Source organism: Benincasa hispida, chromosome 11 (genome assembly GCF_009727055.1).
Source record: "Benincasa hispida cultivar B227 chromosome 11, ASM972705v1, whole genome shotgun sequence".
Lineage (NCBI taxonomy): Eukaryota > Viridiplantae > Streptophyta > Magnoliopsida > Cucurbitales > Cucurbitaceae > Benincasa > Benincasa hispida.
This window is the reverse complement of record NC_052359.1, coordinates 11,192,609-11,210,847: the sequence shown is the minus strand read 5'-3', so window position 1 is coordinate 11,210,847 and position 18,239 is coordinate 11,192,609. Positions and strand designations below refer to the sequence as shown.

At 38.3% G+C, this 18,239-nt stretch overlaps 1 protein-coding gene across 3 annotated transcripts; it reads left to right on the top strand.

Moving 5' to 3' along the window:
- Nucleotides 1-1,338: 1,338 nt before the first annotated feature.
- Nucleotides 1,339-17,875, top strand: LOC120089895 (E3 ubiquitin-protein ligase UPL1). Of its 3 annotated transcripts, none has more exons than XM_039047330.1 (17): nucleotides 1,339-1,491; nucleotides 1,655-1,757; nucleotides 3,414-3,509; nucleotides 3,596-3,802; nucleotides 4,041-12,041; nucleotides 12,127-12,444; nucleotides 13,004-13,205; nucleotides 13,281-13,561; nucleotides 13,697-13,980; nucleotides 14,138-15,257; nucleotides 15,344-15,490; nucleotides 15,583-15,663; nucleotides 15,804-16,029; nucleotides 16,129-16,268; nucleotides 16,777-16,883; nucleotides 17,055-17,217; nucleotides 17,341-17,875. In XM_039047330.1, exons 2-16 carry the CDS (start codon nucleotides 1,725-1,727, stop codon nucleotides 17,155-17,157), a joined length of 11,346 nt encoding a protein of 3,781 aa, XP_038903258.1. In that variant the 5' UTR covers nucleotides 1,339-1,491; nucleotides 1,655-1,724; the 3' UTR covers nucleotides 17,158-17,217; nucleotides 17,341-17,875. The 3 variants fall into 3 exon arrangements, with proteins under 3 accessions (XP_038903258.1, XP_038903256.1, XP_038903257.1); XM_039047328.1 differs by having other exon boundaries at nucleotides 4,038-12,041; XM_039047329.1 differs by having other exon boundaries at nucleotides 1,357-1,479; nucleotides 4,038-12,041.
- Nucleotides 17,876-18,239: the final 364 nt, after the last annotated feature.

Genomic DNA, 18,239 nt, shown 5'->3' with positions numbered 1-18,239 from the left:
TGTTTTTATATTTAAAATAATAGTTTAAATCAGAATCTAATTTTTAAAATATTTAAAATAAATCTGAAAATATGAAATATAACTACGTTTTCATTAAATTCTTTATATTTCAAATTCATATTTTAGATTTTCTCCAAATAAGCTCTTCTTGTCTTGATTGTCGTTGATTTTCTACTCTCCTTTTACATCTTGAAGAACTAAGTTGCAATTATGTTCTTCTCCATGAACGAGCGAAAGCTTACAAATTTGGAAGAAGAAAAAAAAAGCTACAAAAGCAGTAAATTACAGAAAAAAAACTATAATTCAATGATTTAATTGCTACAATTCCATAAACTCAATTTATCGTGGTCATCTATTGTAAAATCAGATAGATTGTCCCATACGATTAGTTGAGATACACGTAAACTGGTCACAAATACTTTTCATTCAAAGTAGGTTTTCACCATTTTCATTCGATTTTAATAAATTTATAAATAATATCGCAACAAAGTTCTCCAAATAAAAGAAAAAATCCAATAAATAATTGAAATATAATAATAATATATACATACATATATACACATACATACATATATATATACACATACATACACATATACATATGTGTATAATATATATGTTTAAATCTTATTTTGGTTATTTTGGACTATGAATTTTGAACAATATTCTATTTTAGTCTCCAAACTTAAAATGTTTGTTTTAGTCCCTAAATTTTGAAATTTGTTTTATTTTGGTTTCTAAAATTTTAAAAATATTCGTTTTAGTCCCTGAACTTTTAAGAAATGCTTATTTTGGTTCTTGCCATATTAAAATTTTGTTTACTTTTTAATAAAATAACATGTGACTTGTATTTTTGGATTACCAAGCTATCAAATAAGTCAATTAATCTAAAAAAAAAGTAGTTTTAATTTTGAATAAGGTGGCAAAGTGAAAGAATTTAAAAAGTAATTTTAGTTCAAAATTTTGGTATGTTGGTTGTTGACATTTTATTTCATCTTATCTTGCTCAATACATCTAGAGCTTAATCATACAAAAAATCAAATCCCTTATAATTTTAATGTCAGGTATATTTAAACGTGTATATATATATATATATATATTTATTTATTTATTTGTGTAACGCCCTGAAATTTTGAACAATTCACATTGGGCTCGGAGATAGTTTTCTTGCATACTATAATAAACCCAGATGGGGAGGAAATTAGAAAAGAAAAGTTTTTTTAATTTAACTTTAAGAGATTAAATAAGGAAGGAAAATAATAAAAATAAATTTTATTCTGTAAAACTTTTTTTTTTTTTTTGTGCAAAATTCTTCTCTACAGAGTTGTTTACCCATATATATATCTCAACACAAGTTCCTTCTGAGTTGGAATTTCTTCTTCTTCTTCTTCTTCTCTCTCTTTTTTATCTCCCTTTCTTCCTCCGATCTCCGTCCATCTTGATCGTGGTCGTGGAACCTTCAAATTGTTCACTCTGCCGGTTGAAAATTCCGTATATATCTTTATTTTCTTCTAAATTGATTGTTTTTACGATCTGATCATTACCGAATTAGATTCAAACTCCTCGTTTTACTTCAGTATTTCATTCTATTCACTTCGATTATCTCAATTTTTCCCTTTCAAATCCCTAATTTCGTTTCTTCTTGTTCGATCAGTTCTTTGTTACTGGGAAGTGATCGGTCATCTTAGGCGTTTTTCAATTTCTGCAATGCTTTCAGTACCATAATGAAGATGAAGAGAAGGAGGGCGCTAGAAGTGGTATATAGAAATTTCGATTCCTTGCGTATATGGCTTTGTTATTTACTTTTTTTTTTTCCTTTTTCCATGAATACAAGGCTTATCGGTCTAGGGTTTTCGTTTTATTTATATATTTTAAAATTTTCTTTATTGTATTTGTTTTAATTGTTTCGTGGTAGATTGTAATTCCTTGTCTGTTTATTGGTTTTATGCTTCTTTAAGTTGGTCATAGGACTATGGTATGGTAGGAATGCCAAAATGAAACATGATTAGGATTGAGTTTGTTGAGTGTCGTTTTGGTCATTATGATCATTTGAATGTTTAAGGTTTTAATTGCTCTTACTCCATGCTAGTTGCTGTTTTCTTGATTATGTTTTTCAGTTTTTCTCATACAATTCCACTGAATTTTGCTCCTACGTTTTTGGGAACTTCTGTTGCCATTTTTTGTTAGCTATCGTAGTCCTAATTTAGGATATCGCATATGCTTGTCTTACTGACTCATGTTATTGTTTGTAATGTCACCCTGCATTTGATTCTACTTTTGGTCATGATTTCTAATGGATATCCATCCCACTCCTTTATAACACCTGTATGTACTCGTGTTACTTTAAGTAACTTCTTAAGCTCAACGAGTCAGGAAAATAAAGGAAAAAGATAAAATGATGATGAAAAAATCACGATGGATGTTTCCATAACACAAGGAAGAAAAAACTTGATGGTAATCATGGATGTGCTTGATGATATAAGGATATCATATTCAGCTTATTTTTGAATGTATATGTCATGTTAATTTTTGTTTTGTCATACTGTATATGAGTTTATACAGGACCGTGATTCTTAATGGATTTATATTCATATAATCATATCTCTTCTTTTTGTTGTTGGTTTATTTATGAGGCTCAAGAAGAGAAGGGAAGGGGAAAATAGGACAAATATTTCTAGTCTAAATATTATGAATGGCTATGATGTATTGACATGAAACAACTGCTGAAATTTTATTAGTTGTGTCTATAGGAGATTGGATGGATATTACTGTCTAATAACTGTTTGGCAATGATCATTGGAGCTATTCGCTCTATTGAGAATTAATGTCCATGCCTTCAAAATTACGGAATAAAGTATCTACCGGTTTTGTTTTCCAATCCATGTTGTATTGTCATTTTCTAAAAATTGATTGAAGAAATCATGAAACTTCTAGTCAAAACATTTTAGCATGGGATTTATTGTGAAATTCTATCAATCCAATCCTTGTAAGTTCCGTTCATTACTAATCTGAAGAGCGTTGTGAGAGTTCTGATATTAAAGGTTTAGGTGTCAATAGTCTGTTATGGATATAAGCTCATTCTTATTATGAAATTGTGTGGCAAGTTCTTCCAACTGATTTGTTACCTTTGGCCTAGTACTGATTTCAACACTATTAATGAAGTCAGCTTATGCTGTTATTAGTTGCTTACTAAGTTAAGTTAGCTGTTTGTGTGTCTATCTTGCGTTTAGATTCTAATCTTCTTTTACGTATTGCATGCTTGTTTTGATTTATTTTAAACGTTTTTTTAATATATACTATTTGATTGTTTTTGGATCAATTTTTTGTTTGTTAACCCTGTAAAAGAATTGTAACTCATAAATTTTCCCTCCCTTCTTCTTCTTCTTTTAATAATTTATTTCTTCGTCTTTTAGCCTCCAAAAATTAGATCGTTCATCAATAATGTCACATCTGTTCCACTTGAGGATATTGAAGAACCTCTAAAAGGTTTCATTTGGGAATTTGATAAGGTGATTCTGAAACTGCATCATCATTTTGTTTTATAGTTACCATGCAGAATATTTATGACTTATTTTATTTTATTTTTAATATGCAGGGAGATTTCCATCATTGGGTTGACCTCTTTAATCATTTCGATTCATTTTTTGAGAAGCATATAAAGACAAGGAAGGATTTGCAGGTTGAGGATAATTTTTTGGGCTCCGATCCTCCATTTCCAAGAGAAGCTGTTCTTCAGATTTTGCGTGTCATAAGAATAATTTTAGAGAATTGCACTAATAAACACTTCTATAGCTCATACGAGGTTTGTTTTTATGTGCAGTAGTAGTTTCCTGTATTTTACTCTCCCAAGTACTCATTGTCCATTGATGACAGTTGCTTATTATTTTGGATTTACATCTGTAATTTCATCCTTCCGGCATGGCACATTATGTTCATCTGTAAAGAACGTCATTAATACTTCCCAGTTAGCTTCACTATAGCACTCTCTTCCATTAGCATTTCACAAGTTAATGGTTTTGGTTCATGTTTCATTGCAGCAGCATTTGTCATGTCTTCTAGCTTCAACTGATGCCGATATAATAGAGGCCTGCCTGCAGACCTTGGCTGCTTTTTTGAAGAAATCTATTGGGAAGTACTCCATTAGGGATGCTTCTTTGAACTCAAAGTTATTTGCTCTTGCACAAGGATGGGGAGGAAAGGAAGAAGGCCTTGGACTGATTGCATGTGCTTTACAGAATGGTTGCAGCCAGGTTACTCATGAGTTGGGTTGCACTCTTCACTTTGAGTTCTATGCTTTAAATGAATCTGGAAGTGACATCACAGAACAGTTGGCCAAAGGTCTGCAAATCATTCATTTACCTAATGTCAGCTCCTGCCTAGAAAATGATTTAGAACTTCTAAGTAAGTTAATTGGAGAGTTCAATGTGCCAACTAGTTTGCGATTTTCTCTTCTGACAAGGATGCGATTTGCAAGAGCATTTCATTCTCTTTCTGCTCGGCAGCAGTATACCTGCATTCGCTTGTATGCCTTCATTGTTCTTGTTCAAGCAAGTGGCGATGCTGATGATCTAGTTAGTTTTTTTAACTCTGAGCCTGAGTTTGTAAATGAGTTAGTGGGCTTATTAAGCTATGAGGATGAGGTTCCTGTAAAAATACGAATCCTTTGTCTATTATCATTGGTTGCACTTTGTCAAGACCGGTCGCGCCAACCAACTGTGTTGTCTGCAGTGACTTCTGGTGGGCACCGTGGCATCTTGTCCAGCCTCATGCAGAAGGCTGTTGATTCTGTGATTACTGATACTACAAAGTGGTCGATGCTGTTTGCTGAAGCCTTGTTATCACTTGTTACTGTTTTGGTCTCATCATCATCAGGTTGCTCAGCCATGCGTGAAGCTGGATTTATTCCTACTCTTCTACCGCTCCTTAAAGATACTAATCCACAACATTTGCATTTAGTCAGCACTGCTGTGCATATTTTAGAAGTATTTATGGACTATAGCAATCCAGCCGCTGCATTATTTAGAGACTTGGGGGGTTTGGATGATACTATTTCTCGCCTGAAGGTTGAGGTATCACATGTTGAGAATGGTTCAAAGCAACAGGGGGATGATCTTGAATATGGTGGAAGGAATTGGCAAGTTGGCATTGCTGCTTCTTCAGACTTGGATGACTTGCAGCCTTTCTACTCTGAAGCTTTGCTATCATACCATCGGCGATTGCTGATGAAAGCTTTACTTCGTGCTATATCGCTTGGAACTTATGCCCCTGGAAATACTGCCCGCTTCTATGGTTCTGAAGAGAACTTGTTGCCTCATTGTTTGTGCATAGTATTTAGAAGGGCCAAAGATTTTGGTGGAGGGGTTTTTTCACTTGCAGCTACTGTTATGAGTGATTTAATCCACAAAGACCCAACTTGTTTTTCTATCTTAGATGCTGCTGGTCTTCCCGCTGCCTTTCTTGATGCTGTAATGGATGGTGTTGTCTGCTCTGCAGAAGCGATAACATGCATTCCTCAGTGTCTGGATGCTTTATGTCTAAGCAACAATGGCCTTCAGGCCGTCAAAGACCGCAATGCTTTGAGGTGCTTTGTGAAAATATTTACTTCGAGAACTTATTTGCGTGCCCTTACTAGTGATGCTTCAGGATCATTATCTAGTGGGCTTGATGAACTAATGCGTCATGCATCTTCTCTCCGTGGGCCTGGAGTGGATATGTTGATAGAAATCTTGAGTTCCATAGTAAAAATTGGATCCCCGGTTGATGCTTCTTGTACATCAACTGACCCATCTAGCTCTTCTACTGCAGTTCCCATGGAGACCGATGTTGAAGAAAGAAAATCTGTCCTTTCAGATGATAAGGGAACTGCCAAGATGGGAAGCCTGGAGAATAGTGGTGCTGAGGTATCTCTCGATCAATCTGTGACAAATCCAGAGTCGTTTCTCCCAGATTGCGTGAGCAATGCTTCCCGTCTTCTCGAAACAGTTCTCCAAAATGCTGATACATGTCGCATATTTGTTGAGAAGAAGGGCATTGAAGCTGTGTTGCAGTTATTTACTTTGCCTTTGATGCCCCCATCCGTGTCAGTTGGTCAGAGCATCTCTGTAGCCTTCAAAAACTTCTCACCACAGCATTCTACTTCTCTTGCTCGTGCAGTATGTACATTTTTGAGAGAGCACCTGAAATCAACAAATGAGTTTTTGGTATCTGTTGAGGGATCTCAGCTTGCTCTTGTTGAATCTTCGAAGCAAACTAGGGGCTTGAAACATCTTTCCTGTCTTGAAAGTATACTGTGTCTGTGCAACTTTTTGTTGAAGGGGACAACAACTTTGGTTTCTGAACTCGGAACTGCAGATGCTGATATATTGAAAGATATTGGATGCACTTACAGGGAAATAATTTGGCAAATTTCTTTGGATAATCATTCAAAGACAGATGATAAAAAAAGTGCTGATCAAGATCCAGAAAGTTCAGATGCAACTCCTTCAAATACTGGTGGAAGAGAGAGTGATGATGATGCAAACATGCCAGTGGTGAGATACATGAATCCAGTTTCTCTTAGAAATGGTTCTCAGTCTTTGTGGGGTGGGGAGCGTGAGTTTCTCTCTGTTGTTCGCTCTAGTGAAAGTCTCCATCGCCGTAGTCGACATGGGTTGACCCGTTTACGAGGTGGAAGAAGTGGACGACACCTAGAGCCTTTTAATATTGATTCTGAAGCATCTGGTATTTTAGATACATCCTCTACTCCAGAGTTGAAAAAAAAAAGTCCTGAGGTTCTTGTCTCTGAAACTTTGAACAAGCTTGCTTCAACAATGCGCACTTTCTTCACAGCTCTTGTCAAGGGTTTTACATCATCCAATCGTCGTAGGGTTGACTCTGGGTCATTGAGTTCTGCTTCAAAATCTCTTGGAACTGCTCTATCCAAAATATTTCTTGATGCTCTTAGTTTCTCTGGGCATTCTAGTTCACCAGGGCTTGATATTTCCTTGCCAGTGAAATGTCGATATCTTGGAAAGGTTGTGGATGATATGGCAGCGCTTACATTTGATGGCAGAAAGCGAACTTGTTATTCAGCTATGGTTAATAACTTCTATGTACATGGTACATTCAAGGAGCTAATTACAACATTTGAGGCTACAAGTCAATTGTTATGGTCACTACCATATTCTGTTCAAAATTCAGCAGTTGATCACGAGAGGACAAATGAAGAAAGCAACTTGTCTCATAGTCCATGGCTATTTGATACGATACAGAGTTACTGTCGTGTACTTGAGTATTTTGTTAGTTCTACGCTGCTTTTATCTCCAAATTCTGCCTCCCAAGTACAACAGCTCATTCAACCAGTGGCTGTTGGTCTGTCCATTGGATTATTTCCTGTGCCAAGGGACCCTGAAGCTTTTGTTCGAATGCTGCAGGCCCAAGTTCTTGATGTGTTACTTCCTGTCTGGAATCATCCCAATTTTCCTAACTGTAATCCACCGTTCATTGCTTCCATTGTTTCTCTTGTTACACACATATATTCTGGTGTTGGAGATGTTAAACGAAACCGCAATGGAATTGCTGGGACCACTAACCCACGGTTCATTCCCCCACCACCTGATGAAGCTACTATTGCTACTATTGTTGAGATGGGTTTTACAAGGGCAAGAGCAGAGGAGGCATTGAGAAGGGTGGGAATAAATAGCGTTGAGATGGCAATGGAGTGGCTATTTAGTCATGCTGAGGATCCTGTGCAGGAGGATGATGAACTTGCTCGTGCACTTGCACTATCACTGGGGAATTCATCAGAATCCTCTAAAGTGGATAATGGTGACAAGTCTATGGATGTATTGACAGATGAGGGGCATGCAAAGGCACCACCTGTTGATGATATTCTGGCTGCATCAGTGAGATTATTCCAGAGTAGTGACACAATGGCATTCACATTAACGGATTTGCTTGTGACTCTTTGCAACCGGAACAAGGGTGAGGACCGCCCCAGAGTGATGTCTTATCTTATTCAGCAGTTAAAGCTTTGCCCCTTGGATTTTACAAAAGATAGTGGAGCTTTAAGTATGTTGTCACATATTATAGCATTGCTTCTTTTTGAGGATGGGAATGTTCGTAAAATTGCTGCACAAGAGGGTATTGTGTCTGCTGTTATAGATATCCTGACAAACTTCAAGTCTAGAAATGCTGCTGCGCCTGAGGTTTTATTACCAAAATGTGTAAGTGCTTTGTTGCTGATCTTGGACAGCATGTTACAGAGCAGACCCAAAATCATTTCTGAAAATACTGATGGTTCTCCAGTGGGGTTTTCACCTGACTTGACCGGTGGTGGGCAAGCACCCATGTCAGCACCTATGTCCATTGGAGATGATAAAACTGATAAAAATGATAAAGCTGCTTTAAATGCTGCTGACAAAAGAGAATTTGGGTCAGCATTTGAGCATGTACTGGGAAAGCCTACAGGTTATTTAACTGCCGAGGAATGTAATGAGGTGATGTTACTTGCTTGTGACTTGATAAAACAGCGTGTTCCCGGAGTGATCATGCAGGCTGTCCTACAGTTATGTGCACGGTTGACAAAAATTCATGCTCTTGCTTTGCATTTCCTTGAAAATGGAGGTCTGGTTGAACTCTTTAATCTTCCAAGAAGTTGTTTCTTTCCTGGTTATGACACTCTGGCTTCTGCTATTGTTCGACATCTTCTTGAAGACCCTCAGACTCTTCAAACAGCAATGGAATTGGAAATACGGCAAACTTTGGGCGGAAGCCGACATGCTGGACGCACATCTGCCCGCAATTTCTTGACTTCAATGGCAGCTGTTATTTCTAGAGATCCCATGGTTTTCATGAAAGCCTCAGCTGCAGTTTGTCAGTTGGAGACATCAGGTGGCCGTACATTCGTTGTGTTATCAAAGGAAAAGGAGAAAGATAAGGAGAAAGAAAAGGAGAAGGAAAGATCAAAAGTATCTGGAATGGAAGTTGGGTTGTCTTCAAATGAAAGTGTAAAGCTATCTGAAAATAAGATTTATGATGGATCAGGGAAATGCTCGAAAAGTCACAAGAAGATTCCTGCAAATCTCACTCAGGTGATCGACCAACTTATTGAAATTGTTCTCAAGTACCCGTTGGCACAAAACCAGGTGGATTCTGCTAGTAATTTATGTTCTATGGAGGTTGATGAACCTAATACCAAGGTAAAGGGAAAATCAAAAGTGGTGGATAAAAAAAATTTAGAGGATGAATCTGAAAAATCTACTGGACTGGCTAAAGTGACTTTTGTTCTCAAATTATTGAGTGACATCCTTCTGATGTATGTACATGCTGTAGGAGTCATTCTTAGACGTGACTCTGAAATGTGTCAACTTCGAGGTTGTAATAATTTGGATAGTGCTGGGCAAGGTGGGATTGTTTACCATATTTTGCAATGGTTACTTCCTCTTTCAATTGATAAATCTGCAGGACCTGATGAATGGAGAGACAAGTTATCTGAAAAAGCTTCTTATTTTCTGGTGGTTCTTTGTGGTCGTTCTAGTGAAGGACGTAGGCGAGTAATTAATGAGCTTGTGAAAGCTTTGTCTCTGTTTTCCAACTCTGAAAGCAACTCGAATAAGAGCCCTGTCTTGCCGGATAAAAAGATTTTTGCTTTTTCTAATTTGGCATATTCTATATTGTCCAAAAATTCGTCTTCCAGTAACTTGCCAGGTTCAGGCTGCTCACCTGACATTGCTAAAAGCATGATAGACGGAGGAATGGTTCAATGTTTGACTAATATTTTACAAGTGATTGATCTGGACCATCCTGATGCTCCTAAAATTGTTAACCTTATATTGAAGGCTCTGGAAAGCCTGACAAGGGCTGCCAATGCTAGTGAGCAAATACTGAAGTCTGATGGAATGGCAAAAAGAAAATCTTCAGGGTTAAGTGAAAGGCTTGATGATCAGGTAAATACAGTCTCAACTGATGAGACTGTTAGGCAAAATCAGAATGCTGGGAGTCAACAGTTAGTCAGAGAGGGAGCGGAAAATAATCAGCAAGAATTTGCTACTACTCAAAATGATGGCAATATTCACACTCAATCAAATCGGTCCCTTGAGCAGGAAATGAGATTAGAAGTGGAAGGGACAATGGCTGCAAACCAACATATGGAGCTTGGAATAGAGTTTATGCGTGAGGAGATGGAAGAAGCTGGGGTCTTGCACAATTCTGACCAAATTGAGATAAGCTTTCATGTAGAGAACAGGGCAGACGAGGAGATGGGTGATGAAGATGATGATGTGGGGGATGATGCAGAAGACGATGACGACGATGACGATGATGGGGAGGACGAGGATGAGGATATAGCTGAAGATGGTGGCGGAATGATGTCCCTTCCAGATACTAACGTGGAAGATCATGATGATATGGCAGATGACTACAATGATGAGATGGTAGATGAAGAGGATGATGATTTTCATGAGAATAGAGTCATTGAGGTCAGGTGGAGAGAGGCTCTTGATGGATTGGATCATCTACAGGTACTTGGGCAGCCTGGAGGTGCTAGTGGACTTGTTGATGTTGCTGCTGAACCTTTTGAAGGTGTAAATGTTGATGACCTGTTTGGTCTTCGAAGGCCTTTAGGCTTTGAGCGCCGCCGTCAGACTGGTAGGTCCTCCTTCGAGCGATCTGTCGTTGAAGTAAATGGTTTTCAACATCCCCTTCTTCTAAGGCCATCCCAATCAGGAGATATGGTCTCGATGTGGTCATCTACTGGGAATGCATCTCGTGACTTGGATTCTTTGTCAGCTGGGAGCTATGATGCATCCAACTTTTATGTGTTCGATGCTCCTGTTTTTCCATATGACCATATGGCTAATAATTTATTTGGTGACCGATTTGGTGGTGCAGCTCCACCTCCTTTGGCTGACTATCCTATTGGTTTAGACTCGTTGCCGTTAGTGGGAAGAAGAGGGCCGGGTGATGGCCGTTGGACTGATGATGGTCAACCTCAAGGAGGTACTCAGGCTACTGCAGTTGCTCAGGCTGTTGAGGAACTGTTTGTTTCTCATATGCATGGCATTGTGCCTGCTGAAAGACAACATCAAAATTCAGGAATGCATGATAGACAACTTGATACCCTTGCATCCAATAATAATAATCTAGTAGTAGCAGAATCTGGTAATGCTAGTAATCAACAAAACGAAGACCAGAATCCAGATAACCCTGTTGAAGCCTTACATCATGAAACTAATATAACTGTTGAGAGTGCTATTTCCCATCAAGTCAATTCAGAATCTATAATTGAAGAAGCCGGGGAAAATGTGCAGGAACATGAACCTATGTCTATTCAACCTCAGGCACTGGATATTACATTGAATGAGCATGATAGGATGGATATGGGAGAACAAAATGGTGCTTCTGGTGAGCAGATTGAGACATTACCTCAGTTCAACAACCTGGATTGTGATGGAACTTCTGACGTGCCTGCAGATCTTCATGCAATGCCATCTCAGGCGATAGACTGTCCTGGATCTTCTGAAATGGATGCTGAGGCTGGGAATCAAGTAATATCAGACTTTGGATTAGAGGCGTCCAATCTTGGTGATTGCCAGGTCACTTCTGCTGGTGCAAGTGTTGATGTTGACATGAATGATAATGATGCTGAAGAAATTCTTACTGAGCAACCTATTCTGACAACCGAGGATGGTAGAGGTGGGTCAACTTCAGAGCAAAATGTGCTGGCTGCTCCGGATGTTAACCAGGCAGATCAAAGTAGCATGAGTAATGAAGCCTCTGGTGCTAATGCTATTGATCCTACATTTTTGGAGGCACTACCTGAGGACTTGCGTGCAGAAGTTCTTGCTTCACAGCAAGCTCAGCCCCTTCAACCTCCTACATATGCCCCACCCTCAGCGGATGATATTGATCCTGAATTCTTAGCTGCACTTCCTCCTGATATCCAAGCAGAAGTCTTGGCCCAGCAGAGAGCACAGAGGGTTGCTCAGCAAGCAGAGGGACAACCAGTTGACATGGACAATGCTTCAATCATTGCTACATTCCCTGCTGATTTGCGGGAAGAAGTTTGGATCTTGGACTTTATCTCAGTGTTCATTTCAAAATATGTTTTTCTTTCTGAGTTTGACCATTTGTCTTCTTGTGTTCCAGGTTCTGTTAACTTCCTCAGAGGCAGTTTTGTCGGCACTCCCTTCTTCATTGCTAGCTGAAGCCCAAATGCTCAGAGATCGAGCAATGAGTCACTATCAGGCCCGCAGTCTCTTTGGTAGCAGCCATAGACTGGGCAATCGGAGGAATGGCCTGGGTTTTGATAGGCAGACAGTGATGGACAGGGGTGTTGGAGTTACAATTGGTCGTAGAGCAGCTTCTGCCATTGCAGATAGCCTGAAGATGAAAGAAATTGAAGGCGAACCACTTCTGGATGGAAAATCATTAAAAGCTTTAATACGACTGCTAAGATTAGCTCAGGTAATGTAATATCATATGTGATGATGAATTGAGTGATTATTACCCATTGGATGATTTGTTAACTAAATTTATTTTATAGTTACTGGACAGATATATGCAGTTAAGAGTGTGTTCATAACACAGCTCATGCTGATATCTGCATATAGATTTGTTATTTTGGCGTATGTTTGAGTCTGATCCTATTATTTAAGTATTTCATGCTTTCTTTTTTAACAAGCTGAGGGAAAATACAAATTGAGGCTGAATTGTTCAGGAATTATGCATGTAGTTTTGATTTTCTGTTACATAATTAATTAGATATTGCTCTTACTAGTTGGTTCTTTTTATATGATAAATTAATTGGATTTCCCTTCTTCTCGTAAGAAAATGTTTGGTTTTGTTTTGTTGTGTTTCCTATTGGAAAAATTATTTCCATTGATGAAATGAGATCTTTATCTTTTAATGAAGCAGCCATGTTTAAAATTGTATCTTTAACTTTATCGAAAATTGAAAATAAAGTATTGTACGGCATACATTCTCCACCTAATGTGGCATTTTGTTCTTTTCTTATGTTGTCCAGCCGCTTGGAAAAGGACTATTGCAGAGGCTTTTGTTTAACCTTTGTGCACATAGTGTTATAAGGGCAATTCTGGTTTATCTATTACTGGATATGATCAAATCTGAGGCTGAAGGTTTTGTGGGTGGAGTTGCAACGATCAATTCTCAAAGGCTCTATGGTTGTCAGTCAAATGTTGTTTATGGTCGATCACAGTTGTTGGATGGTAGTACTTTCTTCCCTTAATTTTTGTCTCATTTTGTCATTACTATATTTATACTTTTTATGTATATCTTGACAGGTCTTCCTCCCTTGGTGTTGCGTCGTGTTCTTGAGATTTTAACTTATTTGGCTACAAATCATTCTGCTGTTGCCAATATGTTATTCTACTTTGATTTGGAGACTGTCCCTGAGGATTTGAGTTCTACATACATGGAAACTAAGAAGGGCAAGGAAAAAGTTGTGGAAGGGCTTCCATCAAGTAATTTAAAAACCTGTCAAGCTGGAAATGTTCCTTTGGTTCTATTCCTGAAGCTTTTGAATCGACCACTTTTCTTGCGTAGTGTTGTGCATCTTGAACAGGTATGAAAGATTGAAAAGAGAGGACCATGAGTAAAAATTGATGCTCGAGTTTTTGCAGAGTTTGGATATTATTATGGTTTAACATTTATGCTTTTCCCTTTCCCCATTTTCTAATTAAAAATCGATATGCTGCAGGTCATGAGGCTCCTTCAAGTAGTTGTTTATACTGCATCATCAAAATTGGAGCATCAGTCCCGATCTGAACAGGGAACAGGAAATTCCCCTATGTTGCCTGTTGATGAAGCTGGTGGTGCGGTTTCAAAGGATCCTGCTTTGCCGGAAGGAGAATCAAAGCAAGAAAATAGTGATGCTGCTGGGTCAACTTCAGGTGGAAAAAGGAGAAATGACATACATAATATCTTTTTGCAACTGCCGCAGTCTGTTTTGTGCAATTTATGTGCACTTCTTGGCCGCGAGGGGTATTCATCTTCCAATCTAATGTCTTTTGAGTTGTCTGCTTTATCCTGTTGGCTTATGATGATAACTAATTAGTTATTGGTTCCTTTTATATCGATTTTGGAGGAATGGATTTTCCCCACTTGAAGAAACTAAACTTGTTTACTAACTGGTATTTAGGCTTTCTGATAAAGTATACACGCTAGCTGGTGAGGTACTGAAGAAGTTGTCATCGGTTGCAGCACCCCATCGAAAATTCTTCATGTCGGAGCTCTCAGAACTAGCTAATGGGTTGAGCAGCTCTGCTATCAGCGAACTTGTTACCTTGAAGAATACAAACATGTTAGGTTTAAGTGCCAGTTCAATGGCTGGGGCAGCAATTGTTCGTGTTTTGCAGGCTCTTAGTTCACTTACTTCCCCTTGTGCTAGGGAGACCAAAAGTTCAGAATGTGATAGTGAATTAGAGGAGCAAGCCATCATGTGGAGGTTGAATGTGGCACTAGAGCCATTGTGGCAAGCATTAAGTGATTGTATAAGTGTGACTGAGACACAACTGTCTCAGAGCTCCTCTTCAACTACCCCAATTAACGTTGGGGAGCAACTTCAGGGCACTATCTCTTCCTCTCCTCTACCTCCCGGAGGTCAGAGACTCTTGCCATTTATTGAGGCTTTCTTCGTTTTGTCTGAAAAACTTCAAGCAAATCTGTCCATTTTGCAACAAGATCATGCTAATATTACTGCAAGGGAGGTCAAAGAGTCCGCGGGCACTTCAGACACATTAAGCACAAAGGGTGCTGATTATCAGAAAAAGTCTGACGGTGCTGTTACATTCACAAGGTTTGCTGAAAGGCATCGCCGTCTTTTGAATGCTTTTATCAGACAAAACCCAGGCTTATTAGAGAAGTCACTTTCAATATTGTTGAAGGCTCCTAGGCTGATTGATTTCGATAATAAGAGAGCCTATTTTCGTTCAAGAATTAGGCAACAGAATGAGCAACATATTTCTGGTCCATTGCGGATTAGTGTTCGTCGGGCCTATGTTTTGGAGGATTCATACAACCAATTGCGTATGCGGCCAACTCAAGATTTGAGAGGACGATTGAATGTGCAGTTTCAAGGTGAAGAGGGTATTGATGCTGGTGGCCTGACAAGAGAATGGTATCAGTTACTCTCGAGGGTTATATTTGACAAGGGAGCCTTGCTATTCACAACCGTCGGAAATAATGCAACTTTCCAGCCAAATCCAAATTCTGTCTACCAAACAGAACACCTTTCATACTTCAAGTTTGTTGGCCGTGTGGTAATGAACTAAAACTGGGATTTCGATATTCGCTAGGGATTCTTTTGCTGTTTCAATTTGACTCACTATTTTTCCATTTTATGCAGGTTGCAAAGGCCCTGTTTGATGGGCAACTTTTGGATGTTTATTTCACGAGATCCTTTTACAAGCACATTCTTGGAGTTAAGGTGACTTACCATGATATAGAAGCTGTCGATCCTGATTATTATAAAAACTTGAAGTGGATGCTGGAGGTTGGTGGTCTTCTGTGTTTATTAGTTATTACCGTTAACTTGGGCTTATATTTTTAACATTTTATTTTCTAACTGTTGGACCTCTCTTTCAGAACGATGTGAGTGACATTCCTGATCTTACATTTAGCATGGACGCAGATGAGGAGAAGCACATCCTTTATGAGAAAAATGAGGTCAAAATCCAAAATTTGGGCATCTGTCAATCTCGTTTTTGTGTGTGTGTGTGTGTTCATGTGGTAAATGCTTTCTTTTTGGATTGAACTCTGGTACTATTTTTATAGCATTTTAATATTCTTTCCATTAAACTCTACAGGTCACGGATTATGAGCTTAAGCCTGGAGGAAGAAATATAAGAGTTACTGAAGAAACAAAGCATGAATATGTAGACCTTGTCGCAGATCATATTTTAACCAATGCTATCCGCCCTCAGATTAACTCATTTCTAGATGGTTTCAACGAGTTGGTGCCTCGAGAACTTATTTCTATTTTTAATGACAAAGAGCTTGAGTTACTCATCAGCGGACTTCCAGAAATTGATTGTGAGTTCTCTTCTCTCATACAAAATAATCGTGGTGTCTAGTGCCTTGGTTGATTAATATGACGTTTTAGTTTAATTTAATTTTTTATTGTCTTTCCAGTGGATGATTTGAAGGCGAACACAGAGTATACTGGCTACACAGCTGCATCAAGTGTTGTGCAGTGGTTTTGGGAGGTGGTTAAATCTTTTAGTAAGGAAGACATGGCAAGATTGCTGCAGTTTGTGACTGGAACATCAAAGGTAGTGACAAAATAAAATGTTGCATAAGTGTGTTTGCATCTATTTTTTTATTGTCTATAAGACGTCATCAACATTTTAAGTGTTTCCTTCGTGTTCTTCACTGCAATCTTACCCTGTCCGTGGAAGTTTGAAATGGTTGATGTTTGTGACTGGAACATCAAGGGTAGCGACAAAATAAAATGTTGCATAAGGGTGTTTGCATCTATTTTTTTATTGTCTATAAGATGTCATCAACATTTTAAGTGTTTCTTTCGTGTTCTTCACCGCAATCTTACCCTCTGTCCCTGGAAGTTTGAAATGGTTGATGTATGTAGAGTTTTTTTAGTCTCAAGCATCTTGGGTTTAAAATAATGTGCTTTTTGCTTCACAAGTAATGAGATCGTATTACAAACACAAACATAAATATTTCCTTAACATATAGGTTCAGGAAATGTTGGTTAATCCCGCAGTAAGAAAATGAACACTTGCGGTTTTTTCTTTAAGTCACCATTTATTTGTGGTTCTTCAGGTTCCACTGGAGGGTTTTAAAGCTTTGCAAGGTATCTCTGGACCTCAAAGGTTTCAGATTCATAAGGCATATGGAGCTCCTGATAGGCTGCCATCAGCCCATACATGGTTGGGAATCTAAATGCCATTCCATCTTAATTCTTAATTATGCTTTATTGTTTGAGTAGAAAGTTCAGAATCAAGTAATAGCTATTCTATTGTTTTTTGAGCATACAACCTCCTGAAAATCTTCTTTTCTTCCTGCCTTAACGAACAATTCTAATGTCTTTTCTCTTTCAGCTTTAATCAACTAGATCTTCCCGAGTACTCATCGAAGGAGCAGCTTCAAGAACGCTTGCTGCTTGCCATTCATGAAGCCAGTGAAGGATTCGGCTTTGGCTGAGCCACATTCCAATTTGCATTTCGAGAAAAATGCATCTGGAACTTGCCATGTACATGTCAGGTTAGAATCGACTCAGGTTTTCCTTATCTGATTGCTTTTTTTTTTTTAACCTTTTCAGCTGTGTGGTAAAAGAACTGGTTTTATGTAATGTAATACTGACGTTTGGTATTCCAAACCCACCAGATGAAGGCGAATGCTGCAGGTCAATAGTGAAATCCAAAATTAAAGGGCGGGGGCGTTGGGAAACTCACAAGGAGCAGGCCCTGTGGAATAAATGAAGCTTGCTTTTTGTTATGATGACAGCGATCTTTTAGCGGAGCAGCAGATTAACTGTGGTTTTTATTGAAGGCACCGAATGTGCTCCTCGGAATTGACTAATTGGTTTGAGAAAGCCATTCTTTTGGTTAGAATGCTCACCATTCAAATGAGTTTCAATTCGGGTAGAATACACAAGGTTGATAAAAGAAATGAGCCAAATTCCATTCTCTTGTCTATAATGAGTCCTCCTTCATTTTCTCCTTTTGCTAGTTCAGTTCAATCGCTCCTTTTGCAGCCAACAAACTGCATTTGAGGAGTTTTAAGTCTTTTATGTTTCTGTAATTAATCTTCAGGTTGGTAATAAAACACTGAATGTATATTTTTTTCTGAATGGATTTGTCATATTCTAGTTCTATTATTCAATTTTTATAAGCAAGAGCTTCAAAAAGCTGTTTCTTCATGTGCTTCCTTGTGCTATTCTGCCTTCTCTTTATCTCTACTGGAGGAGCTGATGCCTGACTGTTCATCCTTGATCCAAATCCAATCAAGTGTAGAGGTGAGGTTGGAATTGTTTTGAAAGTTTTAAGAATGTTATTGGCCACGGAAAACTACTTGGTTATGTGATAAAAATATTACTTGAGAATCTCGAGATAAAGTAGTTGGGAGTGTTTTTGTCATTGTCTGAAAAGCATTCTTCACTTTATTTAGCCTGTGAAAGTGCTTTGGGACAAAAGATTTATAGCGTTTTTGGTTGGGATGTGTATATGGGAAAAAATGGGAATGGTTAAAAGTACATATTTTCTATTGGCTTGTTTCATGTTGAT

Excerpts from the sequence above, each read along its gene's own strand:
- LOC120089895 (XM_039047328.1), top strand. The coding sequence starts at position 1,725 with ATGAAGATGAAGAGAAGGAGGGCGCTAGAAGTG. Across the intron at positions 1,758-3,413 it reads GAAGGAGGGCGCTAGAAGTG|CCTCCAAAAATTAGATCGTT; the intron begins GTATATAGAAAT and ends TTCGTCTTTTAG. Across the intron at positions 3,803-4,037 it reads ACTTCTATAGCTCATACGAG|CAGCATTTGTCATGTCTTCT; the intron begins GTTTGTTTTTAT and ends GTTTCATTGCAG.